We start from the raw sequence: 11,530 nt of genomic DNA, 5'->3' as shown, positions 1-11,530 counted from the left end.
AAAATTTTTTGCCGATTAGAGTATATTTGCTTATATTGAAAGGAACTGAATATGAATGACATGAATATTTCGCAGCAAGTGACACTGGCACTGATATTATTTTGGGTATTATCATTGTTGCCTGGTTATATATATATATATATATATATATATATATATATATATATATATATATATATATATATATATATATCTATGAAAGATGGAAGAGAGGAGCTAGGTTCAAACGGTCAAATAGCCTATGACTGGCCTTCTCCAAGCACGTACGTTTTTTCTTTATTAGCTATATATAGGAATTGTCTGGCCAAAGTACAAGAAATTAACATATGTACGAGACACAGTTATCACCTTATGGTAGTGTCAAAATAAGTATTGTATGTGCCATAATTCGTCATCGCCTCGCCGCAATCACAAGCTCGTGTCGCCAACTGCCGTTGAATAACTCTCGTACACAGCGGGCTGTGTACGTTTTATTATGTTTTTATTACAGCTAGCTTGTTTGTTGGTCTGTTTAGTGTATCAGCTAAAGCTTTGTTAACATAAAAGATGCAGAACATGCAGTATAGCACTATACAATACAGGTATATTAATACTTATAACAGTAATAATATCGTCATCCGGAGGCGTTTGAACGTTGGGTTTTTTTTCACAGCGTATCGCCGTGCTTCAAAATGATTCGCGTCGGTGTTTCTAAATATTCGTGTTTAGCAAGATAACGGGCTATGGTTATTTTTGATATCGCATCTTAATCTACGGTATTTTCTACGTTTATCAGTAGGTCTGTTTTTCTTTTAAACTTGGTAATAAAAAAAAAATGATCGTTTTGACAAAAATCCTCAGGGGGGGGCAAATGTGGCCCGGGTCGGAACGAATAGGGTTAAGGGAAGAGGAGGAGGAAGGTTTAGAGGCTGCCTAATGGTACGGCCGAATGTTATATTTACTCAATCTGGTACGTTTTGTCCTCATTTGGTACTTTTTACTGGTGCAGTCTGGTTTAAAACTGAGTGGCAACCAAAGAGATTATATAATATAGTCTCCTTGGTGGCAACCAAAGAGACTATATACTATAGTCTCCTTGGTGGCAACTGTGTATCAGTCATTCCTGCTGGGTACCCTGTCACGCGCGCATCTCGTTGCTATTATCTCCGCCAATAAGAGACAGTTATCATGGATAAAGGTATGTGCGGTTATATTTGCTTACAACCTTGATTTTCAGTAAGAAAAAAAGTCAGTTTAATTAATCGCTTCTCCATTAGGGCTTTTCCATGCTGGCCTTTTTCTTGAAAAGGTTTGTTAGTAGCAATCGGTCTGTCAGGACGTGTCTTTAGTTATAAACAGTTTGGTTTGATCCACATTCGTAAAGCTATTCAGGTGTGACTCAGAGTTTTACCGCTTACTTTAATACTGTAGGTGTGATACAACTGTTGGACAACTAATGCCTCGATTTCATATGACATTAGATTGTGATTAGAGATAGCAAGCTGTCCTGAATACTGATTATTTAATCAATATTATATATATATATATATATATATATATATATATATATATATATATATATATATATATATATATATATATATATATATATATATATATATATATATATATATATATATATATATATATATATATATATATCATAATCCTCTTTTGTTCTCTCTTTTATCTTAGTTTCATCCTATAAAGTTTATCTCAACTGTTGACTCGTTTAATTGGCTAATTCCTCCTTTGTCCTACAACATGCAAGGCTTCTCTCCCCACTTTCTTTTCCCCATCCCCTCCCCTCTTCTGGACATTGACGCATATAAATTGCATGTATTAGGAAATAAATAAATCCTTAAAACAATAAATATATCAACATGACCGAGTAGCCCGACCAGAGCTATGGAGAAAAAAAAAGTCCCAGGATTAGGCTGCTACGTACTCTGAGAAGGCAACTCAAATGTTTACGTTAAAATTGAGTCATTCAAATTATACTCATTTCTTGCTCGCTAGTTCAGTTGAGGTGTGTTTGGTTATCACAGTAAAGAGTGCAGTGTAGTATGCAACAGTGGCCAGGTGGGTAGAGGCATGTCGGGCGCCATCAAGGAGTCTATAGTCTATCTTTGGGCAGCGTTGGACCGAGACTGGCGCCGCCCACCGCGAGACAGGAACATAGATAACTACTCACTGTTGTCTGTTGCTAAGTCAGTTTACGAAATATTCATGGACTTTAACTTCAACAGAGAGAGAGAGAGAGAGAGAGAGAGAGAGAGAGACCAAACACTTGTGGCGTTACACTACATAAAAAAAATCTGATCACTCTACAGCAGTTGTTCTTAACCTGGGGTAACCTGTACCTCCAAGGGGTACGAAACCTAAAACCTGGGGGTACGAGACGATAGCCAGTGCAATGGTATTGTATATTTACCACGATGATGTAAAACATATATTTTCCTATTTTTCCTTTTACTATAATTGTCTCAGTTACTTTTTTGAAGTCAAATGACATTATCAATTCAAGGATTAATTATATGAGTCGAGATATCTTGCAGCAGGTGATAACAGACCTGAAAGCTAGTCCTGTCAAAGTGAGTATTCAGCTGGATGAGTCAACTGACGTTAGTTTTTGCAGTCAGTTGATGGCATTTGTTTGGAATGTGAAGGAGAAAGAACTGGTGGAAGAATTCTTATTTTGTAAATCTCTGAAAACTACTGCAAAAGCAATCGATGTGTTCAATCTTGTGAAAGAGTTCTTCTTGGAACATGAAATGACTCTCAACATGTGTGGGTCAGTTTGCACTGATGGAGCCCCTGTCATGCTTGGAAATAAATCAGACCTTGCTACCCTGGTGAAAGAAGAGGCTCCCATGTAACTGTCACTCACTGTGTGTTGCGTTGTCATGCACTTGCTACAAAGACACTGCCAGAAAAATTGAAGACTGTTTTATCAGTTGTTGTGCGTGCCGTAAATTTCATCAGAGGACGGGGAGTGAATCACCGTCCTTTTGCATCTTTTTGTGAAGAAATTGGAGCTGAGCACAGTGTTCTTCTTTACCACACAGAAATGAGTTGGCTTTCCCGTGGCAGGGTGCTAACACGTGTCTTTGAACTTCATGAAGAAATTATGTAGTTTCTTAGAAATCAAGGAAGTGAAATTGCTGACCATTTTGAAAACAGGGGGTCCATTTTGTCTCTGGCATATCTGGCAGATGTATTCACGCACCTCAATTAACTGCATGTCTCTATGCAAGGAACAGGGATGAATATGATAACTGCCAGAGAAAAGTTATCTGCCCTCACCAAGAAGCTTCCAATGTGGACAAAGCGAATTTAAAGTGGAAATTTTGCTAACTTCCCTTCTCTTGATGAAGCTGCTAGTGCTGAAGAAGAGCTGCCCATCGTGAATGAAGTAAAAGACATTTGCACATTCAGTCCTTCCAACGGTAATTTCACCTTGAAGAAGTTTCTGTGGTACAAAGATGGACGTGGGATCCATTTCTTTTCAACCTTGATTCCATTGATGATAATGATATGATGAAAGATGATCTTGCAAACCAATGACAAAATCCGAATGGAGTTTGAAAAAAAATGCAACTGGATATGTTTTGGTGTGCACAATTCAAAACATTCCCAGTTAGCAGGGAGAGCTTTGGAGGTCCTCGTGCCATTTTCAACTACATAGTTATGCGAGAGAGGTTTTCAACGCTCCTACACATCAAGACAAAGCCAGAAACCGTTTGGATGCTAGTGATGACATGCGCCTGGAACTTTCAAAGAAAGAACCTCGTTTGAACATCATCATTAATGAGAAACAACAACAAAAGACCCACTAAAATGTGTTGGTGTGCATTATGTAGTATTACTAATAATTACTGTTATATTATAATGTGCATTGATTGTATCCTACTAATTGACACTTTTCATTTGAAATAAAAAGTACCTTTGTTCAGTAATTGGATACATCTAATAATTTTTCAGCAAGGTTTGTATCACTAATCCTTTTTATATGTTTGTATTGTATTTATATTGGATGGGGGTACGAGAAAATATTCTGAGATTTCAAGGGCACTGAAAAAGGTTAAGAACCACTGCTCTACATTAGCAAGAGTCAAGATTCATCACAAGTGGCGTTGTTTGGTCAGCTTTCATGCTACTCACTGGCGTATTCTTGTATTATGACGTTTTTATTTAGGTTTTGGACAATGTGTGTGTGTGTGTGTGTGTGTGTGTGTGTGTGTGTGTGTGTGTGTGTGTGTGTGTGTGTGTGTGTGTGTGCGTGAGTGTGTGTAACCTTGTTCCTTATCTTCCCCAGACATAGTAGACGTGGTGGTGCTGGGGGCGGGGGTCATCGGCTCGTGTGCTGCCCTCAGTCTTCGCCGGGCAGGCCAGAACACGCTCCTCATTGAGCAGGTACAGCCCATAAAACAGCGACCGCGGGATATGAAAGACAGAAAAGGAAGTGAACGATAACTTGTGAAACCAATAACAGCTAAATGTATACATGGATAGCGTACATTTGTCATGTTTTGCATTAGTAATTTCGTGTTTTGTGGTAGCATTAACTTTCTTGATTGACTGTCCTAAGTATTGCTAACGTTGCCTCCGTACATAATACCAAAGGATAAGTCTGATTGGATATACATATACTATGAAAAATATGGTGGTGCAAATATATGTGAGAGGTGTGCGTGGGGGTGGGGAGAGAACCCAAGTGTAACCTCTTTTTATTATGACTCGTGCTAATAGTCAAGATTTTCCATCTACTACAGGTGTGCCATAAGCATGCACATATTTTTTTCACAGTGGTATGATATCTGGTGAGTTGGTGGTCATCTGGCAGAATATAAAGTAGTACAAATAAGAAATATACTGTACGCTTACAATTTTTTAATTTTATTTTGAGAGGTTCCTAGAGTTATTATCAAAGTCATTATTATTATTTTATTATTATGATTTCATTATTATTATTATTATTATTATTATTATTATTATTATTATTATTATTATTATTATTATTATTATTATTATTATTATTATTATTGTTATTATTATTATTACGGAAAGACGGTACATGATCATGGCCCTGTCCTTGAAACCACAATCGGTGTTGAATATTCTAGGTGGGTAATAATCCCGGCAAGCAGCATTCACTTCAAAGACTGTTCTCTTATCCCTCGCCCCTCACTCGATCCCCTCGCCCTCGCCAGTACCGCCTGCCTCATGGACGCGGCAGCAGCGGTGGGCTGGCGAGAATCATCCGCCTCGCCAACACGGGGCCGCCGCAGCTCACGCCCATCATGGACGACGCGTACAGGCAGTGGATGAAGTTATCTGACATTGTCAAGGAGGAGCTCATAAGGTGAGGAGCCGGAGCCGCACAGTAAATCGTGTTGGGCTACATTTATTCCCTGAATCTATAGTTGTTTGTATTTGTCATGAAAAAGACCACTAAATGTGATATTGCGTCAAGTTTATTATATATATATATATATATATATATATATATATATATATATATATATATATATATACATATATATATATATATATATATATATATATATATATATATATATATATATATATATATATATATATATATATATATATATATATATATATATATATATATATATATATATATATATATATATATATATATATATATATTTATATATTTTTTTTTACAACAAAGGAGGCAGCTCAAGGGCACAAAAAAACAATAATAAAAAAAAGCCCGCTAATCGCTGCTCCCATAAAAGAATCAGAAGAGGTGGCCAAAAGCAAGGTCAGATTCGGGAGGAGAGGTGTCCTGATACCCTCCTCTTGAAAGAGTTCAAGTCGTAGGCAGGAGGAAATACAGATGAAGAAAGATTGTTCCAGAGTTTAACAGCGTGAGGGATGAAAGAGTGAAGATGCTGGTTAACTCTTGCATAAGGGGTTTGGACAGCATAGGGATGAGCATGAGTAGAAAGTCGTGTGCAGCGGGGCCGCGGGAGGGGGGGAGGCATGCAGTTAGCAAGTTCAGAAGAGCAGTCAGCGTGGAAATATCGATAGAAGATAGAAAGAGAGGCAACATCGCTGCGGAATTTAAGAGGTAGAAGACTATCAGTAGGAGGAGGAGAGCTGATGAGACGAAGAGCCTTACACTCTGTCCAGAAGAGCTGTGTGGGTGGAGCCCCCCCTACACGTGAGATGCATACTCCATACATATATATATATATATATATATATATATATATATATATATATATATATATATATATATATATATATATATATATATATATATATACATATATACATATATATATATATATATATATATATATATATATATATATATATATATATATATATATATATATTTTTTTTTTTTTATGCATCTATTATTTTCATCCTCCTAATTATTATTATTATTATTATTATTATTATTATTATTATTATTATTATTATTATTATTATTATTATTATTATTATTATTATTATTATTATTATTATTATTACAACTACTACTACTACAATTCTTGCTGTTGTTCTTGTTGTTGTTATTGATATCACAGTTAGTATTTTATTGTCTAATATTACTGGTTTTTAAACTCATGTTATAAGGGTCATCGTTTTCCTTTCCCGGCGGTGCGTGTCAGCCCCGCCCCCTTCCTGGTGGTGAGCCAGAGGGAGGAGTCCATCAGGAAGGCGGCGGCCTCCGTGGAGTTGGGCGGGAAGGTCCCGATCTGGCTCACCCCCGCCCAGGCCAACGCCAAGTACTCGTGAGTGGTCCATATCGTTATCCTTTTCCATACTGAATATTTGTGGTGTGTCAGATGAATTAACATTAGAATAATCAATAGATAATTGTCATGTGTAATGAGACTATACTTGTTTTTGCTATGGAAAAGTAAAGAGTGGGTATACAACAATGATTACTTAGTGTGTGGTTATGATCGAATGCTAATTGTTGAGTCTGAGGGTGAAATAATGCCTTTTGATTGCTGGGTGGTGTGTGTGTGTGTGTGTGTGTGCCGTGGCCTGCAGTGTGCGCGCAGAGTGCAAGGCAGTTATGGGACGTTGAGTGCCGAATGTCAGCAGTGACGTGACGGCGTAATGTAGTGTGATGCTGCACCGCAGAACGCGCTTCACGGATGACTTCAGGATCTTCGAGGACACAATGGCCGGCGTCATACGGGCGGACCGCTGCGTCGCCGCCGTGCAGGTGGGTCAGCCCGGCTGCACTGATTGTAGGATTCACAGGTTGCCAGTCTGAATGCCTGGACGGCCAGTCCGGTAACAGCTGGCACCGCATTGTTGTCTGTGCTGAATATGATTAAATGAAGTGACAATACGCCAGGAGGTGAGGGACCAGGAAAAGTGTAAAAAAAATACTCTTATTGAATGTATATTTCTGTTTTGTTCTTAAACTGTTGGAAGGCTGTAACGGTCGTATAGGTGTGGTAGCATATGACTCATGAAGTCAACGATCTTGATTCCCATGCACGCACGCCATGAACAGCTGTGTCTGTCCCCCTCAGAGGCTCTACCGCGAGGCCGGGGGCCGAGTGCTGGACGACTGGCCGGTGACGGAGGTCCGGGGCGGGCAGCCACTGCTCACACTCAAGGGCCCTCGCGGCGATGTTCAGGCCCGCGCCCTCGTCCTCTGCGCTGGGCCGTGGACTGCCTCGTTGTTGGAGCCCCTCGGCGTGCATCTTCCTCTTAGGTGAGGCATCTCTTTTGTTCTATTGATGCAAGACATGACTTGTAATACTGAGTAGCTTTTGTATTCAGCTTCAGGGTCATGTGTTGCCAACAAAAATTTATCCATTGAAAGTTTATCAAGTATTAAACTACTCTCTCTCTCTCTCTCTCTCTCTCTCTCTCTCTCTCTCTCTCTCTCTCTCTCTGTGTGTGTGTGTGTGTGTGTGTGTTCTCTCAGGCCGGTGAGGACCAAGGCTATGATTTGGAAGAACAAAACCTTCCCCCACGCCTGCTTCGTCGACCTCACTGACCCCAACTACTTCTACGTCCTCCCCGCCCTGGACGCCGCCGGTCGATGCAAGGTGGGAACTGAAGCTACTGAAGGGGAAAAGGGAGGAGGAACAGAGGGAGGGGAGGAGAGGGGATTAGGAGAACGAAAGAAAAACATATGCAAAGTAACAGAGGGAAAGGAGGAAGGGAAAAGAAAAAATATGCAGGGAAGCAGGGGGAAGAGTGGAGAAAGAAGGAAAGGAAGAGCATATGCAGTGAAACAGCAACATAGGATGAATAAGTTATATAAAGACTTGGCTTGTAATAGACTGCAAACTTAAGCAATTGTGTGTATCATATTAAGTTATCACCAATATAAGTTTCAGAAATGTAGAGAGAAATGAGGTACTATACTTACATGAGTTAAACAATAAAGAGTGAGATTTGGTATATATTCACATTCTCTACAATAACACACACACTCACACACACCACTCCATGGCGCATCTGGTTAGAGCGCTGCGCTGCCAGGTTTCACAGCCCAACAGGACGGCGGTTCGAGCCTGGAGCCTGCACTGGCCGGATTCTTTCCGTTGACTATAGTCTATTCATTTGGGCAAGGCCACTCACAGTACCTTAGTCCCCGCGACTCCACTTCCCCCTTCTGGCTGGGTAGCTCCGAGCTGGATGATGTAACCTATTTGTCATGTTAAGTAGTCAACATAGTAAAATGGTAAGTAGTAATGATAAAATGTTAAGTAGTCAATAAAATGCATATCTAACACAAACTGTTAATTTATGTTCAAGCACTGCCCAAGGTGATTTAATCTAATTATGCATTTTATGTTGACTACTTAACAGTTTATAATTACTACTTACCATTTTACTATGTTGATTACTTAACATGACAAGTAGGTTACATCATCCAGCTCTGAGCTACCCAGCCAGAAGGGGGAAGTGGAGTCGCTGGGACTAAGCTACCGTGAGTGGCCTTGCCCAAATGAATAGACTATAGGAGTGGTTACTGTCTCCCTTTGGGCAAGGGGGATGGGGTGTGTGGTGTGTGAGGTCCTGGCAGTACCCATAGAACGACTATAAAAGAGCACTTGCTGGCGATTACGAGTCCAACTCGTGATCTGGCCGTGATGAATTACACACACACACACACACACACACACACACACACACCAAGGGTTAAGAGATAAATAAGGAAGAGAGAGGGGAATGGACCATCTTCAGGAGCTGCTATGAGTTTAGGCCGTCTGGCATCTTGTAGTTTCCTAGCTTATATCCTTGTGCATCCTTGTGTGTGTGTCTTTGTGTATATCTTCGTGTTCCCTCAGGTCGGTCACCACGGAGGCATCGTCACTTCCCCTGGAGGCGCCGAGCCTGACTTGAGTCATCTGACGAAGGACTCTATCGTTTACTTCAACAAGTTCTTCCCCTTTGAAGAAGCTAAGCCGGAGGAAGAGGAGCTGTGCTGGTACACGGTAAGGGAAGCTTGTGTTCTGATGCTCGGCTGAAGAGGAGGACGAGCAAGTAAGGGAGGGAGGAGGAGAAGGGACGAGTAGGAGCTTTATATTTCTGAGTGAAGAGGGTGAGGAGAAGGAAGTGTTCCCATCCGGCAAAAGGAGGCAAGAAGGAGGAGGAGGTGTCTTCAAAAGGAAAGGGAGACGAGATGGAGAAGTTTTCCTAATACACGATAATGAGTAAGAAGGAGGTAAAGGAGGAGGAGGAGGAAGTGGGCCGAGAATGAGGAGCTTTAGTGATACACAAGAATGAATGAAGAAGAGACAAGGAAGAACGGTAATGATACAGTAAGGAGGAGGAGGAGGAGGAGGAGGAGGAGAAGAAGCTTTACAGGTATTTGCTGAGAATAATAGGAACAGTAGTAGGAATTTTAACAGGAAGAATAAGTGGGATAAAATAGCTTCATTTAAGAGGCGCTGGAATAACTTTTTTTTCTGGAACCCTGACCCAATAATCTTTTTCTCCGCTCCTGAAGGTGACGCCGGACAAGGAGTGCATTCTAGACCGCTGCCCGCGCCACTCCAATATCGTCTACGCCGCGGGCTTCACAGGTGGGAGGCGTGGGCGATAACGACTCATTAATTCATCGTAATTCACGTTTATACTTGTGGTGGATGTAAATAATCGCTTCTCCACCTTTTTATTTTGCACAGTTGTTCGTCCACAACTATTATTATTCCTCCTCTTCCTCCTCCTCTTCCTCCTCCTCCTCCTACTACTACTACTACTTCTACTACTACTACTACTACTACTACTACTACTACTACTACTACTTCTATATACTACTACTACTACTATTGCAGGCACGGGGTTCAAGCTGGCCCCCACCGTGGGTAATATCTTGACTGGCATGGTACTTGGACATGATCACGGGTTCGATATCTCGCCCTTCGCAGCCCAGCGCTTCGCCCACTTCAAGAACCCCCTTCCCCTCAACAGCAAATACTGATGCCTCAAGCCTTGAAGCAATCTTATCTTGCCCCTTGATCATTTTTGGTTTCGTTTCATTATTTTCAATTTTAGATGTTAACTTAAGACCCACGACCGTCCGTTCCGCTCCTGTTTGCGCCAGAAAATTTGCAATCAAACGAGTAGTAATTTTTTTTTTATCCTGATGGGTTTATTTTACTGATAGATGAGTTAACTACCGTCTTCGCTTCTGGTTACTTTTGATAGCTAAACTTTTCAGCTCTCAGTGTTTTTTTCTCTTTTTTTCTTAATAAAGAGGATAGCGAAGATCATGTCCGCTGTGTTATTAACTTTTGCTGTATTCTTTAAGTTTTGCCATTTATGAAACATCACTTGTGTGTGAAAAAGGTTCAGTACCATCTTCTCTGTGATTCCACGGGGTTAGGATAACATTCACAGGATAGAAACTCTCTGATTAAAATTGAGGACGACAACGACTCAGTGAATTTAAACGAAAGGTAAAATTAAACAACAACTTTAAAACATTTGAAAACATGAAGGGGTTCTAGAGTTGCCAATATGAGTATAAAAGGATACATTGTCTAGACGATTTTCTGCCGACGACCAAATCTTCGCTTAGGTTTTTAAGATGCTATCGAGGATTAACGTATTTTCTTGTATAGTTATTTATTTAGTAAAAGGAGAGAGAGAGAGAGAGAGAGAGAGAGAGAGAGAGAGAGAGAGAGAGAGAAATATAAACAAGCAGAGACGGAAAAAAGACAGACAGAGAAAGACAGATAGAGACAGAGAAACAGATAAAGAAACAGACACAGAAGAGGCACAGAGAGACAGACAGAAACACACACACACAGAGAGAGAGAGAGAGAGAGAGAGAGAGAGAGAGAGAGAGAGAGAGACTGAGGGAGAAAGATAACGAGGGAGGGGTTTACATAGAAAAACAGAATACACAGACCCCATGGTTCAGACTAAGGTGATTCTACATTAATCAGATGGCCCCAAAACGTTGCATTTCAACTCTAGTTAATATTAAGTTGAAGGAAGTGACGGTCGAGCTTGTTTTTAAAGGAGTCAATCGTGTAACACTGGACCACTGTCGTACTCTGCCCCTTATATTTTCCGGTTT

At 40.4% G+C, this 11,530-nt stretch overlaps 1 protein-coding gene across 2 annotated transcripts; it reads left to right on the top strand.

Annotated features, from left to right (window-relative positions):
* The first annotated feature begins 883 nt into the window (after window positions 1-883).
* On the top strand, window positions 884-10,718 carry LOC127008985 (peroxisomal sarcosine oxidase-like). 2 transcript variants are annotated; one of them, XM_050881540.1, is made up of 10 exons: window positions 884-949; window positions 4,298-4,395; window positions 5,193-5,344; window positions 6,633-6,755; window positions 7,114-7,198; window positions 7,515-7,699; window positions 7,916-8,039; window positions 9,291-9,437; window positions 9,953-10,028; window positions 10,281-10,718. In XM_050881540.1, the coding sequence occupies exons 1-10, from the start codon at window positions 916-918 to the stop codon at window positions 10,424-10,426; spliced, it is 1,170 nt and encodes a 389-aa protein (XP_050737497.1). In that variant the 5' UTR covers window positions 884-915; the 3' UTR covers window positions 10,427-10,718. The 2 variants fall into 2 exon arrangements, with proteins under 2 accessions (XP_050737497.1, XP_050737498.1); XM_050881541.1 differs by lacking the exon at window positions 884-949 and adding an exon at window positions 1,024-1,177.
* The last annotated feature ends 812 nt before the right edge of the window (window positions 10,719-11,530 follow it).

This window comes from Eriocheir sinensis, chromosome 39, assembly GCF_024679095.1.
Source record: "Eriocheir sinensis breed Jianghai 21 chromosome 39, ASM2467909v1, whole genome shotgun sequence".
NCBI lineage: Eukaryota > Metazoa > Arthropoda > Malacostraca > Decapoda > Varunidae > Eriocheir > Eriocheir sinensis.
Note: the sequence above shows the minus strand (reverse complement) of the source record. Positions and strands in the feature narration are given on the sequence as shown.